We start from the raw sequence: 26,115 nt of genomic DNA on the forward strand, positions 1-26,115 counted from the left end.
TAGACCCTTTCCAAGATATTTACGTATGCGTCCTGTACTTCTTGCTTACGTAATGCCTCTATCACTTCTGGTATTTCTGCTGAATCAAATGCCTTTTCGTAATCTATGAAGGCCATATAGAGAGGCTGACTGTACTCTGTGGATTTCTCGATAACCTGATTGATGACATGGATGTGATCCATTGTAGAGTATCCCTTCCTGAAACCTGCCTGTTCACTGTGTTGCTCCTATGCTATTGGAGATTATTCTGGTGAATATGTTATATAATATTGGAACTAAGCTAATGGGCCTATAATTTTTCAATTCTGTAGATTAATGTGACGTTGGCATTCTTCCAGTTCTCTGGGACCCTTGAAGTCGATAGGCAGTTTGTATAAAGGGCCGCTAGTTTTTCAAGCATTATGTCCTCGTCATGTTTGAGTAAATCGAATGGTAGTCAATCTTCTCCTGCTGCTTTTCCCCATTCATGTCTTGCAAGGCCATTCTAACTTCATCGCTAGTTTTAGAAGAAGCCTCTGTAACCTGTTCTTTACTACTTTGAATGGACGTGTCGTGTCAGCTTTGGGTACCGTACAGGTCAGTATAGAATTCTTCCGCTGCTTTTACTATATCTTCGAGATTGTTGATGATATTACCCGTCTATCTTCCAGTGCATACATCTTGGTTTGTCTGATGATGAGGCGATTGTCGCGAATGTGCTTGCATCAGATAGCTATGACGACAGCGGCAGCAATGACACGGTGGAGCAAGCTGCCTTAACGTTGTCCTTAACTCCAAAAACATGTGACATGACTTATTGCCACTAACTTTAAATGTAATATAACTTATCCTTTGATTGTGCTTTTGTAATCAGGCTGAAAGCGGCAGGTCATCATCATCATGCTATGCAGAAACTCAGGTCTGTCATCATCCATGGTCCCCATATTGTGATGGCTATAGCTATGACGCTGGCTAGGCTGGCTGTCACAGTCGGCTGTTAAGGAGGCTGGAAACGCAGTTTTGGTTTCGTATCAGATTACACAGCTCGGGCACCTTTGGGTTGAATTTTCTTGGAAAAACAAAGACCCCCCATTGGACTCGGGTAACCACCATTTTGTGAGCTACCATTTTCACTTCGCAATCATCCCTCAGGCAGGCCGCAAATGGGCATTTTCAGCAGAAGATGACGTATGTTCAACACATTAGTTGCATGCTAAGCACTCCCAAGAACACTGCCACTATTGGAGTCACAAATGCGGTCAACAACGGCGTCAGGCGCGTGTGTGCTGACCAGTCAAGTCTTAATCATCCGGCAAAGGCCATTTTTAGGATTGAAAAAATGAAAGTTTGCGCCTATAGAAGTGTGTAGTACCTTCGGTCAAGATTGAATTAGCTGAAGAAAATTATTGAATGGAAGTCCGCTGTATTGTCAAAATTGTTGAAATTGCATCTAGATCTGTAGCCGTAGGCTGGTTGGCATCACAAAAGGAAAAAAGAAGTGTAATCCACCCTTTGTGCTACAGCAGTGTAGAAGTCAAATTTCCCTTTCATGATATATATAAGTATGTATGGACCGAAAAATATGTAGGACAATTAACATGATACTAAAAGAAAATATTAAGTCTAGCTAGATTGAAAGATTAGTCTTCTGTTGAAATGAACTAGTCATTCATAGTCGGACAGACCTTTTGTAAGCGAGAAAAAGACAAAGATGGGCAATTGGAGTGGCGCCACCTATTTTGAACTTTTCATGTGACTTCAGCACTAGCTGTTTCACAGAGCGGCAGAGAGGGAGGTCGCATGGGGACTGCATCGGCTCGTTCATCGAGGAACAGCAACAGCACCTTCGGTGGCAATATCTTGCCCAACAAAGTCGCATGTTGCTACGAGAAAACAATTATATAAACTTCTAGGTGAACATTTTCTTTAGTGTTCCTTCAAATAAATTTTTAAGGAAATTTGTGAAAATAGGACAGTGAACCAAATCATCTTCCTGCCTGTTTTCTTTCCTTGTGTGAACTCACCCAGTATAACATTCTTCGTTAGTAACGCCTGCAGGAAAGTGAGTTCAAGGACTTGGAAATGGTGCATTCTCTCTCTCTCTCTCTCTCTCCGCACTCTCTCATTATGCCAGGTGAGCCCACTGTGCGACTTCAATGTGACCGAGTCCTTCGTGGAGCTTTCTCGCATGGCCCTGCGCCGAAATGGCATGAAACACCTCTGGCGCTCAAACCGAGGTGAGTGCATTTTGGAAAGACCGCGATCGGAGGGCTAAATAAGCTTGCCACGAAGACGTTGCAGTGAGTCTCTGCTGTGACTCATCTCTTTCCAGGAGTGTAGCCAGAGCTATACCAGGATGTAGTGGGAGTGCTTTTTTGTCAGACGACCAATGGGTATATTAAATGAATATACAGACGACAGCACCTTTCAAAGAAACAGAAGCAAAAGCAGGCATATATAAATGTAGGATAGCTCTTTATCAGGGGAAAGGAATTCATCTTTCTGAATTAAAGTGCTAACTTAGGCAGATATTATGGACTTTTTGATGGAGTCCATTTCTTGTCCTGTCTACTTCGCATAATTTGTACTTCATTTTAAGGCTGTGATAGGAAAGGTAATGTTGTGCATGAGTTCTTATGCAGTTCATCGCAGTTTTGTATTGCTAAAGATCACATAAGATGCAATATTTAATTGATTACAAAGCATAATTTTTGAAATCCAGTAAAACCTTGTCAATGCGTTCCTGCTTATAATGTACAAACGGTTAAAACTTAACGCAGTGAATCTCTGACCCAGCCTCTGTAGACCCTTATGTATAAGCTCACGCCTTAAGTTGCAGCGTATGCCTAACATTTAGTGCAAACCACAATCGCTTTTTGTTGGTTAAGGGTAGCTTCGCAGCTGACACCACGCTGTGCCTCAAAACATCTGCCTTTTTGTAATGTGCAGAGATCAGCTACCAATGATTTCGTCATGAGTGTTGTGATGCCGTATGGATAAGCATTCTAAATGCACATAGGATCAATGGCGGCCTCAGCAAAGGATATAACCCACAACAGGCATTCCAGTATGACTTATCCTTGCCAAATGAGGCCTGCAAGGTACTTGTATTTGGCCAGTATAAAGACAGAAGAAAAGTAAACAAACGATGGTTGTGGTGCCAAATCTCACAGTGGCACTGCTATTGAGTTTCAGATGATGAAGGCTCGTGCCTCATTCCAGGTGAAGCATTCAGGGACTGGACAAGGATGGCAAGGAAGTAGAGTTGGAACTTATCCATGATAGGAGTGCACAGTAAACAGCACAAAATGAGAGGCTGAACAAGTTCTTGTATTTTTCTTCCTCTCTTGTTGTTTACTGTGTGTGCTGGTTTCATGCATTGAGAGAGACTGCAACCGCTAGCAACCTGCTCTTTCTGTTGACACATCTTTGCAATTCTTGTTTCTCTGCAGTGCTGTCCCTGCAGGAGCTGTGCTACCGCTCTATCGTGAGCTGCACGAGCTCGCACCGCATCGAACAGCTGCCGCTGCCCACACCCCTCAAGTCGTGCCTCAAGTCATACTTCATGAGCTCGTCTCTGGTGGATGGCTCCTCCTCAAGGCCGGGCCTCCCGCTCGCACCCTCGCACCCCGTGGGGGCCCGCGGTGCAGAGCTCAAACTAAACGGCCGCAACAAGCACCACCGAAGGCACTCGGCCGTGGCCGCACTCCACTGCCGCAAGAGCTGCTGCATCTCGTAGCGGAGGTGAGCTGAGCCTCAAACCATATTGAATCTATAAAGATTACGCTTAAGGGGCTCTAAAGAGAAGGACCAAATCAGTTTAGACTAGTAAAGTAGTCTTTCAAAACACAATTTGCTATAATTTCACAGTACGGTAGACTTCCCATAATTTAACATCGGTTAATTAGCTCTTTCACATAGTTCAATCCTGAGCAAAGGTCCTAGTTGGCACCCATACATTTTTGTGAGTCCAAACTATAGTTATGTTGCAATTCTAACATTGGCCTTTGCCAGATATGTTGAACTTAAGTGGTCAGCATGCACTTTAGCAGCTACGTCTGCCATCATGTAAATTAGGGTGTAATTAATGCATCAAACATGTCAATCTCCCGCTGAGAATGCTTATTTTTGGCCTGCCCTAGGAAGATCTTCAAGCACAAACAGTAGCTCACAATGAATGATTACAGTATTTTGACCTATCCGAATGCATGCCTTTTTTTTTTTTTTTTCAAGGAAAATTGGCTTGAAGATTGCTGGTGCAGGGAAAGTGAATACGAAACCAAAACCACATTCGCAACAGTCTACCATCAAAGCCAGGCTAGCTAGCACCATCATCATTACCATCGCAAGATGGCGACAGAAGTAGTTGTCACGTAGTGTTAGATGACAGTGCGCCACTATCAGAATTCGATTACAAATGCTCATTCAAAAGGGAAGTTATTTTACATGCTGAGCCAGAACCAACAAGTCACGTCAAGTGTTTTTTGACATATGGAAAAACTTCATGCATTGCAGGACGAATTAGTGAAATGGTTAGTGTACTATCATGAGCAATATGAGTGGGAACACGCGAATGCGTGGCAAAGAACCTTGAAACCGAGTTAGAGCGTTATGCTGATGGCGCTGTCGAAAACAGAGGGGAAGGGGGGGTGGGTCGCTCTTTTGCTAACTGTTTGCACTCCCACCCCGCCTGTGTCTGTTGAAAACAGCAGCTTATGGCATTTCACTGGCCGCCAATAGCCGATAAGACGGTTACATGCGCAGTGACTTAAAGCAAGGCGATTTTCTTCTTTCTTTTTTTTAGAGCGCAGCTGTTAGGTGGCCGTTCCTGCGTTTAGCGTGAGGCATTTTCAGATACACTCCCGTAGGACCTGATGTATATCTTAGGAAGTGCCTCGTGTCACGCGTTCCAGACAGACAGACAGATTTCCCAGGGAAGTAGCTCTCGAATGTTTACGCTTCAAAATAGTGCTGCTATTGGCTGCGCTTCGGTGCACAAGGTTATCAGTAACCGCAATATCAAACAGCTATATAAATATCCGCTAGCGATGTGAAGTTCCCAACTTCGTATAATGGGATGCATGGTGGGAGTGGCAACAGTTATTAGGACAGCGTCCTCCTTTCCACTTTGTTTCCGACGGTGGCCGCCACGTATCGCCCAAAGCAGGGTTCGAGGCTATCTGTGAGTTCCTGTGTTCCCGCTCATATTGCACACGATAGTATTGCACACGATAGTACGTGTGGGCCTCCATCTCGTTTGCGATTGTTGCGGAATTATTTGATAACATTTTCTACTTTGAACAGTAAGAAAATGGGTTTGTGTTTGATTCAAGGGAACAGTGGGAATGCTAGAATCAGGCAAATACAGTCGAACCTCGATGTAACAAAGTTGTACTTGCAGCGGAATACTTAGCTAAATTACAAATTTCGTTACTTTGAGGTTTTAAAGTTTCAGCAGAAAAGATCATTTCACAAATTTCTAGAACATTCCCGGTGAGTAGTATCATGTCATTAATAATTTGTTAACAAATCGCAATAAAGTCGTGCCATAACAGTATGTCTATGAGCACTAGTGCGCGTGGTGAAGATGACGCTTAAAGCAATGCATTGGCATGGCTCATGGCATCCATAATTAGCATGTTGCATCGCGTGGTGCCATAAATTTTCGACGTCATGGCTGACTGCGCTTAGTGCCTGCAGCCTTCATCAGATGGCACCCTCAAATTAAAAAAAAATTTGCAAACACATAGATATTGTTCCTGAAAAATAAAAATTAAAAAATGTAGCAGTTTTTCTAGAAAGGTGGGACATCGATGGCAATAGCGGAGAGACAACTACCAAAGCAAGGTTCGTAGTTTTACCAGTGTCAAGGGCACTAAAGCAAAGATCTCACTTGACCAAAACAGCTCCGTGACAGCGAGTGCCTGCGGCCACCGAGTGAGATGTGTTCATATTCGCCTGTGCGCATGTGACAATGCACTTGGTGATTTAGTTATGAAGCAAATGTTTAGAGCAGTTTTACAGCTGATATATCTACTAACCTTACTGCATATAGCTGTCTAATAATTTGCTGTTGCAATCTTTGCTTTTCGGGCGAAACTACGACATTTTTTATTGTTTCTTTATGGTCACGAGAGATGATCTGCATAAACTTCCATTTCAGTGGATATACCCTGGTGAAGTATGTGTTCACTCCATGCCCCCTGTCTGATTACCTTTTACTTTAATCCTAATCAATTGTGCACTAAGTAGCGGCAGCTGTGAAAGTAACTAGAGACCAAACATACTGCTGCACTAGTTGGCTTGATATATCTTTCAGGTAATGCCAGAGGACCTGTACAACAGGAAAGACAGTGAGATGACGTTACTGCATAACATGGCAGCTGCGCTTGTTCTTTGACACTATTTGCAAGTACTCCTGCAACATACAAGTTTAAAAGCAATACCCTTTCTGCCTTCATGCCTTGTTATGCTGCATTCAATGCCGTTCATTCTGCAATATGGCTCGTTTTCTTTCTAGGCATTGTGAATTGAAGGCTGTTCTGTGACAAGCATCATGACAACATGGACTGTTGACAGCTCCCTGGTCATGGTGGTGACCTTTGACGTGTGAACTTCTGTGACAAGTGCATTTGCAGACACACAGACATTGTGCGCCACAGCGTGCTGGCCAATTTGAGTGCTCAGACGGGATGCCTTTTGACAGCACTCTTGGATTGGCTAGCTATTGAGCACACTGTGTTTTCATCACTTCTGGTTGTCAAGTCTCAACGTGCCTGCTTTGAGAAGCCCTGTACGTAGTGTAAATAGTTAGTGTAGCCAAGAATGGCATCTGTGCTGTGCTGTGTTTCGTTTGTGTTGCAAGTGAACATAGGTTTAACTTAGGCTGGATGTGTAGCCGTCATTTCTAACTGCTTCTTAGCCACTCTCATAGCGACGTCAACATGACTTACAGCAGCAAGTGTGTATGTTGTAACACTGGTCATGTTCTATCTTGAAGCTTCAGCCAACTCTTTGGTCTTCATCTTTGGTACAGTGTTTTTCTTTGTTATTATTCTCCAATAACAGTCAAGAAAGATGAGCTTATTCGAGATGCTAAGTGAGCACAAGTGAATAAATAATTATAGACTTAATAAATACAAGCCACTGTACATATATTATGTTAATATCGCAGACCTGCTATTCTCTTTTTTGCCTCTTGGCAGAAACAGTGACATTTCCTATTACTGGAAGAGCACTGTTTGTCTCTGACATTGCTGAGAGAATCGCATGTCAGGGTGTCATATTTATTCATACATTTTTATAAATAGTTGAGTTTGGCATCTCGAGAGGAGACAGCTTGTACATCTCTAAAGTGAGTTGAAATGTTGGAAATTCTCCACAGTGTCTGCCCTTGTATTGACTGAATACACTCACTGAAATAGAATTCATTGTATGTTAGGTAAATCAATTTTTTTCTTTTTTAACATTTCATCTTTCTGTTATTCTGGAGTAGACTTTGGGTCAAGAATGCGTACTTACTGGGACTAGTCATGCTTTTCCCAGAGTGGGTACTTTTACTTTATTTTTAGAGCATAACATTTTATACTGAGACATACTAACATGCTAGTAGTGAATGAATGATGAGGCCAGATTGTCTGAGTGAGTATTTTGCTGATACATAATGATTAAGGTAACTGTAACACTAGCTGGTTGTGGATATACCTCTGGTGCTTACTTAACATATTTTTGTTTTCAGAAAAATTTTGCAGACTGTGAGGTGTGCGTGTTAACACTGCTTGGAGTGTTTGAGCAAATGTAACCAAGATGGACAGTGCTGTAAGAAGCAATACAGTCTGAAGTGCCCAAAATGTGCTGCAAGTCATGCTGTGCTCGGTTTCTATTGTGCAGCTTTTTTTGGTGCAACGATGCAAGTGCACTGTTGTCTGCCATATGACTATGATCACATGTGGAAATGTAGTCAGGTGTTTAGTTGTGTTGTGATGTGTCGAAATTGTTGTAATGATGTGTGTTTATGTCCTGTGTGTTAGAAATGTCTAGAAAATGTGCCCTGGTCACGTCTTTTGTGTCATAACCTCAAATTGTATATAATAGATTTGTCATTGGTGCGAGACCGGTTCTGCATGTTTTGTCCAAACATGGATTGGCTGACCTTGGCACTGTTGCAGTGACCAGAGCTGTGTGAAACATGCAAGACAAGAATAAAACATTGAATTTGCCTTGTGCATAGTGTTTCCATAGTTCATTTCTTTGCTCAGAAGGACTCTAAGACATAGCAGTGTGCCTGCTTGAGCTTAGAGCAATATATTGACTAGAGCTATTGAGCACATGCTGGTGAGCGAGTTGATTATACATGACTACAACGAAGGCACCAAATAAAGCAACGGATGAAGGAAGCCGACATGGGACAGCCACATAGGGGCACTAACAACTGAGCATTTTATTTCTTGACACAGAAATAAATAGCTGCTGCCAAGGATCAAAACAACAAGAAAAACAGTGCTGTCATCTGCATCGCACAACGAAAACACGATAGAGAACAACTTCTAAGTGCTGCTTCCAAGATGCGCCACTTCCTTTGTCGACAGAGAAACTGAGGGTTCACTGATGCAAGCATCACCACGCTTGTGGTTGAGAGCACTTGAGATCAAGAAGCGTGGTGATACTTGTACCAATGTGTGCTGCGGTGTTCTTGATGGCAACATCATCGGACTCATATTTTTTGACAACACACTAACAACGCAACTCTATGGCAATGACATCCTCGAAGGCCCCGTGAACGACGTCTGTTGCAACGTTCCACTTGCGCACCTTCAGAACATCTGGTTTCAACACGATGATGCTCCTGCACATAGTAGTATTCAGTCTCGAGCGTGGCTCAACAAGCTTTTTCCTGCATGGTGGAATGGCCGGCACAGACCTGTACCCTGGCTTGTAAGGTCGCCGGACGTGACACTGCTCGAGTTCTTCTTGTGGGGCTACGTGAAAAATCGTGTGTATCACACCGGGCACTCTAAAAGCAAAAATAAGCAGTCTGCCACAAGATTCCTATGACTTTGGTCAAAGCTGCAACAGCATAAGTGTTGGAAAGAAGCAAGTACTCCATTGCTTCAGATGGTGACCTGTTTTAGCACATGCTATGAGTGGCAGTGGAAGATAAAACTGCTGTTAAACGAGACTGTTTAACGCGTCTTCATGAGGTCACCCTATCCTTACATGAAGAAAAGCTTGCGACAAAGATGGAAATAGGTAAAGAACTACATTGTTTTGTCTCTTTTTTCGAGTTCGAGGCAGAAAGAGTAAATTGCTAAACCATTTGCACCTTTGGATGTTTCTTTGTGGGCGACTGAGATGCCTTGCGTGCTTTCGGTTGATATTTTGTTGAAGTACTCCTGAGTAGCTCTATTCTGTTCTTCCAGGAGCTGTCTTTTTTTTTTTTCGTGCTCTTTCGCGCACAGTTTTTTTTTAACATTTGTCGAATTTTTTTTGTAGCTTTGTTTCATGATACGTGAAGGTTAAAGCTATCCGGAGGGCCTCATGGTCGAGCGAAACATTTTTGCCTCGGCAGATGCTGACGCTTATCGCACGTACCACGCTAGTTAGGTCGCGAAACCTCTATAGAGTCCTCCTACATGAAGAAGCCTTGTACGATGTGATGTGGTGATAAACGAATGCAGCCGTATATGTTTCAAAGATTGCTTGGAAGCGCTTGAGTAGTGGCGCTTGAGCGCGCATCAATTTCATATTTCACATATTTCGTGGGCTTTTGTTTTTTCTTGGAAAAAACAACCAGGCACACTTCAGCACGAAATAAATGGTTCATTTGGAGGTTGTTAAGACGCCCTACAACTTTGTAATTGACATGTTTGCAATTCAAGCAATAATTTAACACGTTCACTGATTAAAAGCAATTAATCAGTACTTCGTGATGAAAAAAATACTATGTGCACTCGACTGCCACTACTATGCAGTCGGTACACTTTCTCTCGAGCTCTTGGGGTTTTTTTTCTTGTTTTTTTAATCTTGGTCCAAGTTAGCTGGGACACCCAGTATACTTGGCAGATGTACCAAAACAGATGTTTCTGTGTGTTGATTACAAATAGGATTCTTGTACTGATTGATATCAAAGTAGTCTTATTCAGATCATTGTATTGTTTCTAGGCTTGAGAACTTCTAAAAGATTCTGTAAGTATGATTACCAATTTTCTTGCAGTGTTTCCGTTGGATGTCAAATGTAGTGAAATTTTAGTGCTCATCTTACTCATGGCTCCTATACAAGAAAAAATCCAATGCTATATCCTCTTCCATGAAAAAATACATCCCATATTTCTTCTTCCTCCACAAACGCAGTCATTTTTAGATTACTTATTTTGTAGACTATTGGCCACAAGGACTTACTAAGGAGCCATATGCAAAGGAATTCTGCTGACATGTTATAACGTGACATGGGCTACAAAGCAATTCCCTGCCACTTTCACTGGTTTTCACAGTGCATTGCAGTCGGCAATACTAGTTGCTTCTAGCATATTATCTGTGTTGTTTTAATGGCCTCCTAGCTATTATATACTAGGAGAACGACACATATAACAAATCTAGAACGCCTATGCTCGGATGTGCTCGCGCAGCTTCACGATGGCTCCACCGCTGGCCACTTAGGCGTCCCTCACACTTAAACCGCGTCCGTCGGCGCTCCTGGTCTTCCCTTCACCGTTCCGTTCAACGATACGTTGCAACCTGCGTGAACTGTCAACGCCGCAAGAGACCCTCCTCGCGTCCAGCTGGCCTACTGCAGCCGATCGACATTCCCGGCGAACCGTTTTTCCTTGTTGGCTTGGACCTGCTTGGAACTTTTCCGATGTCAGCACTTGCCAGCCGGTAGATTACGCTCGCCACAGATTACGTGACTCGCTTCGCTATCACGCGAGCTATCTCCACGAGCTGCGCCACCGATGTCGCCGATTTGCTCCTTTGGGATGTTATTGTACAGCACGGTGCTCCTCGTCAGCTCCTAATGTATTGCGGCCGTTGTTTCCTTGCCAAAGTCGTTGACGATATTTTTCGATCCTGCTCCACTCATCATCACTTCACGACAGCTTATCATCCCCAAACAAATGGACTGACTGAGCGCCTTAACTGCACGCTTACCGACATGCTCGCTATGTATGTGTCGCAAGATCATCGGGATTGGAACTGTGCATTACCCTTTGTCACCTTCGATTATAGCTCCTCGTGCCATGACACTGAGGGTTATCCACCTTTCTGTCTTTTGTATGGCCGCAAAGCACTGCTGCCATTTAGCGCTTTTGGAACTTCGCATAGCAACAATAGCGGTTTTTGGAACTTCGCAAAGCAACAGGCTTTGGCTGATTTATGAGATTCTAGTGGCTAACCTTTCATTTAACGTCGGCATTGATCATACCATTATTTCAGTTGATAAACGAAATTTAAGTTTGTTCTTTTGGAAAATGCGCAGGTCACAACAACGACGTTGATTTTTTCTTGTTGGTTTCCTAAAAGCCGTATTTATGATCTCATTCATGAATCTTGGCTTTCTGTTTATTTTGCCCTTTGCTCTTTGTCTAAACGGCTGCCACATAACTTCTGACGCCGCGGTCTAACAGTAGCACACCTGTTTTGTTTTTCGTTTCCTCCAATGGCTCATTGTCTGAAGCTATACAAGCACAGTGACAATGGCAACAAACTGTGACATTGTATGACCTCGCGTATGACCTTGGCCTTGACTATGCTAAGAAATGCTTCGCATTTAAAAATATCTAAGAAGGTTCATCATCGCAAAAAATTGGCAACAGGTATCGATCGCACAGTGTGGGGGTTCATGTCGAAGTGTTTTTTTTTTTTTTTCAAATTCGCTAAAGCATATCCCGGAAGAGGATGGCATTTTTGCAGCTAATAAAATGTTCAATTGACTCCGGCACATCGCACTGACGGCAGTTAAGATAACAAACGAAAACACCTTTTCATTGTAAGCACGTTTAAACCGGCAAGTTTTCAGAATGGAGTTCTTGAAAGTTTTTGTGTTAGGAGGAATAAACATTTTGCGAACTCCTTTTAGTACATCGTAAACTGGAAGTCCAATGTATAATGAGCGGTAAAAACGGAAGACGAAAACATGGATAATTAATCCTTGTATATTATCTTGCGCGACGCTGCTGTATACAAGTACTAAATGGAAATCCGGGCTCGAAGGAAGGAAGTGAACTTCATAAATGAACCCCCACTAGCACGGGCTTGCCGAAAACTTGAAAGAAACTCTTATGGCGTTTTTCACTGGTCGATCTGGAGCAGCCGCCTGAATCCTCGAGCGAGCGCTCGGCTTTCACCAATCCGAGTCTGCCAGTGGAGCGTACGAACGCTCCGCGGGAGATCACACAGGAAGTCTGCGTGCACGTGACACAAACCGGTTCCGCAAACTATGCCCAACACAATAGGGACTTTTAGCGCGTCCGGTATCCGGGAAAGCGCGGGCGGTTTTCCGGTTTACCGGGGGCGTAAAGGTGAGCGGCCCGATCGGTGGCGCCAGCTGGTGGCGCAAAGCTCAACCACACAACCACAGAGCTAATTACTGTATTCTGCTTAGCTGCTGGGGTAAATATTCGACAGTGGCGTAATCGTGTTCACAATTACGCCGCTGCCAAAAATTTGCACGAGTGGCGAAGCAGGATATGGTGAGTTACTGCAGTTTTAGCTATGCGTTTGTCTGGTTAAGCTCTACAACACCAGGCGGCTTCACCGCTCACGTTTACGCCCCGACCATCCGGTAACCCGCCCAAACCGCTCCCGTTTACCGGATTAGCGTACAAGCTAAACGTCTCATCCGGTAACCCGCCCAAACCGCTCCCGTTTACCGGATTAGCGTACAAGCTAAACGTCTCTTGCGTACCGACCGGGTACCGATTTCGCTTGAAGATGGAAGTGACGCCATGTGACGCGTTCTATTTTCGCCCGAATCCGCGTCTCGGCGGCGGAGCAAGTGAGAGCGATCCGGCGCGGAGCGAGTTGATCCGAAACGACCAGTGGAACGCGCGAACCCGCTCCAGATCGACCAGTGAAATTCGGATTCGTTGCCGCGGAGCAAAAAATCCTGCTCCGAATCGACCAGTGAAAAACGCCATTAATCAGGTAAGGCATCGCAAAATTAAACAGCAAGCGACGTTGGTGTAGTTGATATGGCATGCTTTTGCCGTGCGAAATAGCGCGACGCTTGTGTTATTTATTTTCTGTCAGTTCTCGTCTCGTCGCGCTTCCCGGTTTCCTACTTCAAGAGAGAGGGATATAAGGAAGGCAGGGATGTTAACCAGTCAAGCGTACGGCTGGAATGTGTTGGACGAAGATTGTCTTTGTGCTTGAAATGGAGGACAGTGGCACAATAAATGGTCGATGTTCTCATCGCATCCGCAAACATCACATGCAGGACTATCAGTTACTAAAATTAGTGCTGAGTAAGCTTTCGAGAAGGCAAGTCCCAGCCACAACTGACACAGAAGAGACGCTTCACGTTGGTGCAGTCCGGCCGGAGGTTAGGACTGCTCTTTAAATACATAAAAAAAAATGTTAATCCCAGCCTGCTCCAGGGTGTGGGAACGAAATGTTTTTCTTTCTGGTTTCAGTTTCGTTCTATTCAAATAAGTTCCGTTCCGGTTCTCCTTCGGAACGAAAAAAAATATGCTCCGTAATGGTTCATAATGGTTTTGGCTCGCATGCAAAAATTTTCCAAGCAATGTAACGATTAAAACATAGTATTTGTTTAGTAGTAAATACATGTATACATAGTAGTTTTTAGTACTAAAACATAAATTATGAATTCGGAGATCACGCTCGGTGTCTTGAGTCAAGGCACTGAGCATGATCTCAGAAGCAGCACGTCATCGAGTGTACATGCCGAAATGTGAGACCACTGTTCCAATAAAATCGAACTTAAACGCACATAACACGGCGATAAAACTTCGCTCTTTCATACTTCGCTTTGCTTTTCGCTCGGTTACGCTGCCGAGAGACGCCGACGCTCAACGCAAGAACGGGCGCCTAAAAGATGCGCTCTAAAAGGTGCTGCTTCCAAATGTTGACGCAAGCGCTGACGTCATCAGGCTGCAGCGGCGAAGCGGAGACAGCCTGCTCACGAGGAGTTACATGATGCACCAGCGCTATTGGAACTTGGCGGCAGAGTGTACGCAGAAGCTTTGCGAGCGTCAGCTGCTCGGCGCTACCTCTGTTGGTGCCATGAGGCACCACGCACAGCTGTCATATCCTTCAGGGCTGGACCACGCAACTTCATTTTCGGTGCATCATGACGCCCTTAGTGACCGACCACTGTCTTATATAACTGACGGTTTCTTAGGGCAACGCTAACTTTGCATCGCCTTTCATGCATCGCACTACGTGACGTTTTAACATGTGCACCGTTGAAGCGCTGAACCAACAATAAGGCACTTGTATAGTCTTCCTGAAAGCTATCGATCTCAACATTCCTAAAGAAGTTTAAATGTGTGCGCGTGCTTATGTGTGTATTTCTACCGGTTGTATGTTCACGGCTTGTGTTGTGTCATCTTTCACCCTGCATCTCAACCGAGTGGCATAATACGACGTCCGTAAAACGAAGACGTTAAAGCCAGCGTCTCTATAATTCTTCCGTGGATCCATTACGAGCTTATAGCGACTATTCTCACGTCATTCTTGCTGTAGTTTACTATTATTTGTTAGACTGTTTTGAATTCGGTAAGTTTTAACAGATGGAATCACGTGCGTTGAACGACCCCGCACCCAAACACAAGGGACATTTTGTTTTCACGGGATTCTTGGATATCGGAGAATTATGTGTTGGAGCTCCTCCTCAAATCTTTCAGTAATGCAAATTCAGAAACTCCGCTTTGAACTCTGGTCATATTCCGGGCATGTATACGTGGGACTTAAGGAGACACTAAATAAACACGCTATTCAGCTATATTTAGTGTAGCTATATTAGTAACTTAGGCTTCTAGACTACCGTAACAACTACTCTTACTGTAAAAGGGGGGCTTGGTAAGCCGTAAAAAACGCGAAAACGAAAGAACGCGGCTGAGTGACGCTACATTGAAGTTACCCCACCAGTTCGTCGTGAGTTCATCTGTTTTGACAGCGTCCACATGGGCCTTGTTAAGTTTTTATTGGTAACGATATATTACATTGCATTCTAAAGAAGTCAAAGCTTGTACTTGGCGTTTAGATAAATTATACTGCGCCAATATGGCCAAATGGCCCTTCCATCTTTTTCGTAACGCATTGCAGGTCAGCGCATTTATCACCTGAGTAGATGCCACGTCAAAGGAACGGATTCATTGTCAGATTCAGCGGTCAACATTTCAAGCACCAGAGGCAAGAAGCGAGCTTCGGTATAGGGAGCTAACCGTTATGTATAAGTGCGTGCACCATTGAAGAGGCATCGGTGGCAGCCAGATAAAAAAAAATGGATTATTTGTCAAGCTCATCCCCTTTGTTTCTCGTTTTCGCTGACGTTCTGAAGAAGCGAAATGGCATCACATCAGAGCATCATAATTAAACTAAGCGTACAGAAGAATCTTCACCATAGATGACACACAATGTGTCTTGGCGGCAAAGTATGTCTTGCGTACTGCAAGCGGGCACCGTGGACCCACTGCATCCTGCAGTGCGCTCTCGGCTAACGCAGGTGGCGCTGCACGCCCACTGTAGCTATATATATATATATATATATATATATATATATATATATATTGGTCTCGCTACCATTTGCTGATTGGAATGTCTTTCGACAAATGCCGGCACCCCGTTGTTCGTAGCGAAAGATCCAGCCTTAGAGTATGCCTCAGCTCACGGAACTGGATATCTATGTTCGTTCAGACGTAATCAAACGACTGTCGTATCTCACACCTGTTTACTTCGCAGTAAAGTGGTCCTCGAGTGTCCCAAATAAGGCGTGTTGACTGCGCTGGTCGACCGCGATCACTGATGTTGAAATGAGTTTGGTTCCCGCGAATGTGCTGAGTGGCTTTCCTTACAACCTTGGCTCCTTTTGCACGGAAGGTGCCGGACTTCCGCGCAACTCTGCTCCCCGTGGGAGCATATAAGGGGTGTGTTCCTTAGACCATACAAAAAATCGCCTCTGATAGATAATGTAATTGTAGGCGTTGAGCAGGATTACTCGATGCGGCCGACATTCTTTGCACGAGAAATTAAATGCATATTCAAATAATTCCTTAAAAATCACAGATTGAGCTCCTAAGTAATTAGTTTAGGGCAGATGCTGCAATTTACGAATTGTAGCTGATGAGTTAGCAAGACATGTCACATCGCTTGAGGCGACCTCTAAGAATCCCTACTGAAAAAAAAACATATTCATCATAACTTCCATACGGTACCATATGAGGTATGGGAAAAACAGGTTTTTATGTGGAATCCTACATGCTTCGTATCGAATTACTGGACATAAGAGTTGATACATATGTTTTTTTTTTCAATAGTAGTCGTAAGGGTTTCAAGAAAAGCGCCGTGAAACTTGTGGTTGAAACGCGCTATTCTTCTACTTGCTTTTTCAAAAGCGCTGTTTTGTACATTGAAGCACAAAAGTAACTCGAACGCCCATGCATTTCGCCGCATATATTGGGAACGAATATGTAGAAACCGGTGTCATCCTGAAAATTTCTTCCAAGTGGAAAAAGATTTCAGGGTAACAACCGCCGGCTTCAGTTTGTAAACTACAATATGTGCCGTAAAGTGACCAATTAAAATGTTAATTAGCTATATTTAATTAATTAGTCTATTGTGCATGTCAATTTCTGATGAAAGTAATGTCTGCCTCTTCGAGTAAATAATCCAGCTCAATGAAGAAAAATATGCTGTTGCCATAGCTGATTTTCAAAAAGTTATGTGGAATCTAAAAGAAAGTACCCGGTACAGTAGTTCCTACTGACCAGTTGGTTTGGTAGTAGCCGTGAAATAATAATGTTAAAGGTTGTTGCACTTCCAATGCTTTTTGCGTCTTCGAGCCGCGGCATCGCTTATAGCAATTTTTCTCTTGCTCTGATCATCATCCGTGTTATTAAACATTTTTCAATTGATAATCGAACCACCCTTGATTCGAGGTTGGCCGGAATTCTGTATAATAAATGTAATAACCGAAGGTTCGCGATTCAAGCTTTTACGTTTTCAGCAGTAATTAGTATAGAACGTATGCTTTACAACGTCGCTTATTGTAAGAGCAAGTTAAAAAGATTCAGAAGCAAATGAAGATTGTTTGGTTACCTTTCAAAAAGTGCTCGCGAGTAGTGTACTTGATGAGCTCACAGAAAACTGAAGCCAGGAGTTTCATGTAGACTTCATATGTAACACAAGGTATCGAAGAAACACGAAGAAGGTCGATGAACATTTATTTGAGTTGATTCAAAAAAAAATTGCACGCTACGCTATTGTAGCAGTGGTGAGTAATGCTGAAAAAGTATTCTTCTCTGCTCATGCTGCATTCATACGAGCTTGTAGTCTTCCAGTACCATCTTAGCTCCTTTGTCGGCGAGCATCATGACTGCCGCATTAATATTTCCGGCTGGAATTCTGGGCATCACTGAAGCGTCCATGACTCTCACGTTGGTAACATTTCTCACCCTGCATGACAATAAAAATAGTTGTTAATACCTACGTTTCATATGACTTAGGAGGGGGACGCAGATAACGGAAACTCAGCATACAAACTGATAATTAAGTGGGCAAATGTCTGTTTTGCTGAGCTTTGTGTTCAACCTGCTGTCAACTGGGGACCACTTCACCGTCCCTAAAAGTACGATTGGGGCCAGTTGGTTATACATGTTTGTATGGACGAGCTCTTATGCATTGAGATAAACTGGATAAAGAACACAAAATGTCCTTAAACGATATCCTTACGAGTCTGCATTTTTCTGACCTTCGGCACCTCACGTTTGTGGCAATGGTCTGCGTACTACAGAGCCGAAATGCCACCAGAAAAAATTTATTATCCGCCATGGTGAGCCTTGACTGAGTTTCAGCCGTCAGAGAACTCTGTGGGGCTCGTTTCTTACGACACGACAACTCGGAGGAGATACACTCACTGTAGACCAAACTTTAAAGTTTGGTGTATCACCAGATCCCTGCGCTGAAGGTGTGCTTCGCCGACCTACGCTCGGTGAGGGCGGTCTGTTGCCTACGTTATCTCTCACGATTCATTCAAGCACGAGAGAAACAGTGGCGGTGTGTTGGCAGGCGCAAACCCCGGCGTTCCTTTATTCGGCAATGTCAGGGACTTTCTTCAGTTCGCCATTTCCACAGTAGTCGGTGTAGGAGTGAACATAGCTAATAGGCCAGAAACCGTGTCAAAGTTCCAAGCTGCTACTTGTAAAGAGCAAGATCGTTCGATTAACCTAAGCTATGTAAATGATCAAAACCTATTGAACAATGATTAAAGGAACACTAAAGAGAAACATTAGTTAGCATAGGCTCATGAAATATTCTCCATTTCGCGCTAATAGGTCATTAGGAGCAAAAGTGAAGGTGAAAGTTTCAATTTTCGAATTTTGAGCCGAGACCACAGCGCCGTAACGTCAGTGTGACGCCACAGGTTTCAAAGTATTCTTTTAGTATTAGGGCCGTTGTCGGTGAATAAAGGCTCTTGAAACGTGCCATGTTTTGTTGATGGATCTGTTAGAAAAGAAGTCAACATTTGCTGGTAAAAAGTCATCTAGACACGAGCAGACACCGTCAAAATCCATCACGTCACGGCAAGCTAGCGCAGGAAATTCAACATGGCGTCGCCACAAGTATGATACTCATCTATGGTATTTTATGATCATATTTGTACCTTTTGGATTACCAAGCCTCCTGCCACATTAAAAGTGAGTTTTTTTGGTAGTGTAAGAGGCCACTTTACTCGCACAGCTCAAATAATATTTTATGTTTAGAGTCCCTTTATACACTGAGATAGTGACCGCGATATATATGAGATATAAGGATATGTATGGATATATATGGATATGTGAGATAGTGACCGGGAATTGTTTCCTCGTGTCCTTGTTTTATTCGCGCTGTTCAACCTCATTTCTAAATAGACAGGAATACGTCCTGGACAAGGTTATATATTATTTTCTCTTTAGCCGCCCTTTATTACACTGAGATAGTGACCGGGATAGGTCCTGTACAAGGTTATCAACGAGGTTCTTACGAAAATTACGTCACCAGAATGTAGTACGTTAAGAAAGAAGTAGTGAGGGACGTGACGAAGACGTGGTGAGAAGCGGCAAAACGCGATGAAGTGTTCATGGAACCATGTCCAAAGCCTTGATGACTAGTACTCCAGCGTGTCTTCAGTCATCCTCATTTTGTAGTTTTCAAAACGCGCGTAAATTCACATGCGCGTGCCCTTCCTTCTTTGTGTTGTATACATAGGCCATCCTGGGTGTTCTTCAATGAAGGCGCGGAGCCTGAAAACATGCAATGGCTTCAAAATGCTAAAAAACATAAAGGAAGCAAATTTATTTTTATTATAGGCGAAGAGAGCGAGGACACTAACCTGAGCCGAACCCTATCTAACGCAGCGTGTAGGCCGTTCTCCTGATTGGAGGGTAATTGGTTTCACTTTTCAAAGATTGGTAACAAAAAGCGTAGAAGAACCGCTGACTCACTTTAGTCTCGAGTCGACGACTGAGTCATTGCGGTCACCCATAGGGCATGTGCAACATACGTGTTGTCCAGGGAAAGCAGCCTGCCGGACGAAGCATTCTATATATGCCGGTGACCAAATGGTGTGATTCTCGCATTGTGGGTAAGACCCATTCCAGATTTCAGCACCAATGTTTTTCATGGCAGTCGTGTTGAAGAGCTGCATCACTTTAAGGGTACCTGGTGAGGTATTAGTGCGGAAGAATGCAAAAAGAGCAATTAATTCATTAAGGTCGAGTTGCTTGTGTAGCCAACGTTGGCGAAGCTGTATCCACGAATAAAACATACTGAAGAATATTAGGTTTACGAACTACCGCTCAACACCGGATTCCTGTTTCTCACCTTGAGTGCACCTATTATCATTTTTTTATCTCTCCAATGTAATAGAGCAAAAATACATTCTATTGAAAAAGTATATGTTATGCTTGTTTTTACCTCACCTACATCAATGACTACTAATTGTTTTAACCACAAGAATTTTACTGCGTTTTAGATTGTTAAAAACATTTCGTCTCACTACATCTTTAGTATAGTCTGCTGTTAAGAGTGAACATGAATTACGAAAATTTAGAATTCAGATTTCAAGTACACTGGTATGAAACTCAACAAGCAATCACCAAAACTATCTCTTTTCTCTACTCCATTAGACAGACTTTTAAATTTGTTTTACTACAGGAGTCATCTTCTCTATGACTTTTTTCCGTGCGTTTGTGTTGCTTTCCTGGAGTATTCGTAACTGTTATTCTTGTACTTTATATAATTTGTAAATTATTCCGCCTTCGATTGAATAAAAAAGTTCCATGAAAATACTTTCGTGTTGCAATGTGGTGTTTTGGCGCCAATTTTATTATGTGGCTATTCTGTGTTTATTCTCGCCTCTGAAGTAATGATTGTGAAATATTCTTCTAGTAAACAGACTGCAAGATACTAATGCTTTAGGGTGTATTATGTTTACTTCCCAAAGCTGCAAAAAAGGGCTACGAGTTCGCTATATTTCCAGCAGCACTCTGTGTCTCATTCTAAAGCAATCATTATGATCTGGTCAACTACCTAGGCACTGGAAGATCGCTAAGTTCGCTCCCCTTTTCAAGCCTGGTCACAGGCACTCTACTGGTAATTATCGACCTATTTCACCGACATGATTATGACGCAAATTGCTTGAGCATGTTATAGGATTTCACATATTAGTAAGCGTCAGCTGTTAAATTATATTGGACAAGTTTGAACGAAAGCAGTAAGGCTTTGTGTAAGGCCCGTAAAGAGCTTATATAACAGGCTCAATCGACGAGTAAAACGCGGGATTCCTCGGTTTGAAACAGAGCACAATAAACTGCTTAACACCAGCTGGAGTGCAAGAGTTCAATTACTTCCTAGGGCGACGTAGGCAAACACAATATGGCGGCATTTGCCTCATCCTTGTGGGGTTTAGTTGTGGAAAATAATTCGTTCTCACGCTGACCAGTTCTAAACGATCGCTATGTTGCCAAAGTGGGTAAAAATTCATAATGTCGTGCACATCAAAGCTAAGCAGAAATACATCACAGGAAGATAGATGGAGGCCCAAAGTCATAAGCAAATTATTATTAGTGGTCACCGGAGCCATGCAACATTTCGATAAGCGAACTTGTTTTCGTCAGGCCACCAACCGCTTTCCTTAGCAGCATTTTCATGAACACGTAGCTCGCTCTCTTCCACACTGAACGGGAGAAAGGAGGGAACAAGCTGGTGCACAGAGTATGATAAGGCAAGTCGAAGTGTACACAGTACTTTTGCATAAACAATCAAAGATGATACTAAAACTAAACGACAGCTTGTGCGGTCTGCAGAAATAATACTATACTGACGAAGTGTGCTGCTGACGTTCGTAGCGATGTTTGAGGATGGCAGCGCAAGATATCGTCGACGTGCTTTTGATGCAAGCGACATAACAGCTTGACGATGGTGGCCTGACGACGACGGCGAGATGACGCTGGAATGGCGACGATGGAAATAATGACGCTGCGACGACGTCAGCAGCCTTGCTAAGACGGTATGACGGCAACGGAATCACCACGTTGTGACGACGATCAGATAGCAACGGCTGCGCACCTCTGCTCTCTTTTCCGCTTCTTTAATCATCGCAGATCCAGTGACCATTTGAAATCATGTCCCCGTGCACTGTGCTAGAGAAGATGTGGGTAACCGGCATCATGAAACAGCGCAGCTCGACAACAGATATGCAGGGGGCTTCGGCGGGGATCGCGGCCTCGATACCCTAAGCCAAGGTGTCCCAGGCGGTGGTGATGGGGATGATTTATTGGCATCACCTTTGAAACGGCGCGGTGACAAATAGTCACCTGCTTGCCTGCTTGAATTACTCAGATATGCTATACATGCTTCTCAGTCTAGCATTCTTTGTATGCACCTCCTTAATATTTTTCTCTTCCTCAAAACTTCTATATCTGCCCTGTACACATGCCTACAACCTATGCCTGTAAATCACCGGGTCGTTTCAACCTCTGCCGTTTTTTTTTCCAACAATATTCTTAACGTCTCTTGCTTACCTCGACTGCTGACCGGTTAAAACTTTCGTCTGCTTTAAGCCCAAGCTTTTCTGCGTACGTTACCTACGGGTCTCACTGGGTGGATCCCTTCGCGTTCCATTAGGATGTGCTAAGTGAACTCCGGATATTTGCTGCAGTACGCACATACCTCATCTAGTTGCGAATATTTGCTCCGGTATGTTTTTGTCCTTAGACACACCCAGCCCGAGCCAGATCTTTCCTTCGAATTTTGTTCTTTTCTTCCTTGTGGAGAAACGCGACACAGCGCTCACTTTTACTCAAAACTAATTTGTACAAACTCACGTAGGATAAGAGTAAAATTAAAGATACACATCTTGTAGAAGTTAGATAAGAAAAGATTGGCAATAGTAAATGAAACTTAAACAATAGAATAAATTGAGTGTGGTTATAAATGAGCAAGGCCCGGCTTAAGATTGAAAAGATAATGTAATCACGTAATAAATTAGGACGGATTATCTGGTACGTCTCTGGTTATCCAGGTGTGAGACCGCAAAAAGTTGAAAGCTGCTAGTTATATTTGTGTCTTCACTGCAGTGAATTGATTCGAGAGTTCCCTGTGAAATATTTATACCTGTTAGTTAGAGTGTAATTAACTCTGACTTTCTGCACCTGCTCTACGCGCCAACTTAGTCTCTACTTCCTCCCCCATAGAGGGTGTGCTGCAGTGAGCTACGCCTACTTAAACACTGTCAACAAAGCGACTTGTCGACACCAGGCAGTTAGACAAGGAGTTTCAGCGCACCGTTGATTCTGTAAACAAAAGCGCCTTTTATATGCGAATTCAGCAGAGCATCTATAAAGCGGGCTATTACAAAAAAATATATTCTGGTAATTTGATAAACCCTCACGCAATAACTTACAGGTAAGCATATATTCGGTATGCTCAAAACCGAGTATGTTGTTGTGTCATAGCAAATGCGGCACATTACCGTAATAGGTACTCGTGTAATGAAAATGTACAAAACGCAGTAAAGTAAATAAACACTGCGCTATGTTTTACCGCACGGTGTGTTATGTCACAGCACTACGTCGTGACAACAACGTTACGCCATCGCATGGCGACATAGCAATGGCGACGCCGTTATGGCGACGCGTGTAATCACTTGAGGCACCCACCATTTACAATTCTGTCGACATCCTCTTGTACAGACAAAAATTTCAGGTCGATGATTGGCATTCCGTTCGGGTCCGTGTTGTTGAGCTTGACACTGCCACGAGACTTTGGTCGCACCATGGCCACGGCGTTCATGAAGCCAGTTTTGTTGAACATCGGCCTGTAGTATTTATCATACGTCTGACGAAAGAACACGAACATGTTATTGATAAATGGTATGCTTCTCTCCACTGAAACTATCACATTCCTAAAATTTAGAAAGCATAGGTTATGTAGACATGAAACCGATAATCATACGCGTCGCTGCACTGGGAAGTAAATGTTTGAAGCGTACACTAACGCTAGTCAGTGAGTTTTTCACGGCGGAACTACTATATTGTTACAAGAACAGTACTCCAAGGATAGACCGTTGGGGCACACCATATTCTACGTTATTGATCTGGGACTTCGCAACATTTTTAACTGTATAATGCGTTTTAATAAAGTACGAAGTTAGCATATGCTGGCGGTGGTGTCGGGTATGACTGGTTAAAAGGAGCGTTACCTATGGCGAAGGGTCGAAGGTTAGCCTTTTGTTAATTAGTCGATTAAGAAGTCTGTGCCACAAGTTCTTCCTCCTTGGTTCAAGTGGGGGAATTTAGTGAAGTTCATTAGTTCTGATGGTGAGTCAAATTAGAGAACTAGTTATACGCAAACCGAACAGCTTGTCTTTGAATTCTTTCAAGACTATTAATGTTAGGATGAGTGTGTGGGACCAGGGAATGAGGAATCTCAACATAAAGTACCAACGCATGCTGGTTTATTCTTTCAACAAATTACGACCGTAAAACACATTACAGCAGAGTCTTGAAGCAGCAAAAGTATCTACGGTCCGGCGAGCCGTGAACCACTCCGCATGCATGGTCGATTGGTTCCAATGACGAGAGGTGGCTTTTCCCGGGCACGCTGCCTAGTTATGCCGTTTGATGTTATTGAGGTTGTTGACAATGTGTAGACGTGGAAGGTGTGCCTCGCCAGACGAAGCGTTGATGCGACGAAGGCTACAGAAGAACTATGCGTGCAGTTATGGCCATAGTGTATCGCCATATGTGCAAAGGGGCTAGTCCACGCAGGCCTACTCTAATTTTGGCTAGACAGTTGTGGAATAGGCGACTAGTCTGACACCAGAAAGCGCTTTGAGAGCTCAGCTCTTATGCGCCGGTTCCTGCGGCGAGCGTCGGCGTCATTTGTAACCGAGCGAACGAGCACAGCGAATGATGAAAGAGCGAACGCGGAGAGCAGCGGGGGATGAAAGACGCGAGGAGGGAAGCGGAGGGAAAGGGTGCTATAGAACCACGAGGCGGAAAGCGGAGGAGGAGGCTATGGCGAAAGGCTGAAAAGAAAAGCATGGGGCGGCGGCAATGGATACGAAATAGCGCCATAGTAGCACGCATCGTCTGGGAGGTCTGTCTGCCGCGGCTGCTGGGAATCGCGCCCACGTGTCACCCACGTGCTGGCTCTCGCGATCTCCAGATTAGCGAGGCAGTCGTGCCGCACATCGCTCCGTTGACAACGTGCCGCACGAGACAGATTGCCCGCGCCAGCGAATATATCGCGAAATGAAAGCACGTGTTGAGCTACGCTCAATTTTCGCATTAGGGAGTATCGCAATCATGGGTGAATTTTTAAATTGTATTTAAAGAAACACACAGATTTCGCAAGGTGAAACTGTATATGTTGCTGATATGAGCATTCCAGGATAGATTTCTAGTAGGGTAACGCCTAAGTAACCCCGGACACTTTATCTAATCATGGATAGTTCCAAAGAGGAGTTCAAAATTTGGCAGTGGAACTGCAGGGGGTACTCCAATAAGAGGGCTCCTTTGCAGCAATATTTAAGATCGCTACCTAACAAACCGCAAGTAATAGCATTACAGGAAACCGTCGTCTCTGCCGCATCCCTCTCTGGTTATCGTGCCGTCTCCGTGCAGGGCGAAGGTCGGGGAGTGTGCACGTTAATTGACAGGAGGCTTACACACTTGTCTCACGACCTGAAGCTGGCGAGTTGCAAGGTCGAATACGTCATGTCGGAGGTTCTGCTCAACACGAGACAACGCAACCAGCGAAGAAACAGCGTGTTTATTCTCAACATCTACAGCAATCCCAGGCACTCGCAACAGCAGTTCAAAACGATACTCAAGAAGTCCGTCGACCTGGCCGGCACCCATCCCTTGGTCGTCGTCGGAGATTTCAACGCACCGTACGGCGTGTGGGGGTACGTCTACGACACGAGCAAGGGCCGGGGTCTGTGGCAGAACGCCAACGAAATGGACCTCACGCTCATCACGGACAAGGCGTTCCCCACCCGAATCGGCAACTCGGTGAGCCGGGACACCACCCCCGATCTGGCGTTCGTGAAGAACGTCGAGGGAGCCGAGTGGAGCAACACCGCAATAAATTTTGGCAGCGACCATTATGTGCTCGAGACCCGCTTCGAAGTCACCCGAAGTAAATCCAGGGAATTCACTGTCACGGACTGGGACCTTTTTCGCAAGCTCCGCGGCAACGACAGCGCACCCGTCCCTAAAGACCTGGAAGATTGGTGCGAGCGAATCAAGAGTGACGCCGAGTCATCCACTAAGAAGATCGTCAGCGACCTGGAGGTAGAAAAGATGGACAGTAGGCTGGCCCATCTGATCGAGGCCAAGCAGGCGCTGCTTCTAAGATGGAAGGGACAAAGGTTTAACCGAAGATTGAGGAAAAAGATCTCCGAGCTTAACAAGG

The 26,115-nt window shown here is 44.1% G+C and overlaps 2 protein-coding genes across 3 annotated transcripts in view; one reads left to right on the forward strand and one right to left on the reverse strand.

Moving 5' to 3' along the window:
• Rab40 (RAS oncogene family member Rab40) overlaps positions 1-8,204 on the forward strand; it is a 49,843-nt gene extending 41,639 nt beyond the window's left edge. Inside the window, exons 5-8 of one of the 2 annotated variants that reach the window (XR_010570670.2) lie at positions 2,114-2,216; positions 3,432-3,723; positions 6,500-6,772; positions 7,718-8,204. Coding sequence is in view for 1 of the 2 variants with exons in the window: in XM_065456304.2 (XP_065312376.1) it covers positions 2,114-2,216; positions 3,432-3,718 (390 nt within the window). In the remaining variant the exon portion in view is untranslated. Of the gene's footprint in view, positions 1-2,113; positions 2,217-3,431; positions 3,724-6,499 lie in introns of both variants that reach the window. The other variant, XM_065456304.2, reaches the window with a different exon arrangement.
• Positions 8,205-17,471: 9,267 nt separating this feature from the next.
• Positions 17,472-26,115, reverse strand: part of LOC135921875 (glucose dehydrogenase [FAD, quinone]-like) — a 40,699-nt gene continuing 32,055 nt past the window's right edge. Inside the window, exons 9-11 of the mRNA XM_070524703.1 lie at positions 23,355-23,532; positions 19,638-19,854; positions 17,472-17,610 (exon numbers count right to left, since the gene is read on the reverse strand). Coding sequence (XP_070380804.1) covers positions 17,472-17,610; positions 19,638-19,854; positions 23,355-23,532 — 534 coding nt within the window. The remainder of the gene's footprint in view (positions 17,611-19,637; positions 19,855-23,354; positions 23,533-26,115) is intronic.

Source organism: Dermacentor albipictus, chromosome 8 (assembly GCF_038994185.2).
Source record: "Dermacentor albipictus isolate Rhodes 1998 colony chromosome 8, USDA_Dalb.pri_finalv2, whole genome shotgun sequence".
Taxonomy (NCBI): domain Eukaryota; kingdom Metazoa; phylum Arthropoda; class Arachnida; order Ixodida; family Ixodidae; genus Dermacentor; species Dermacentor albipictus.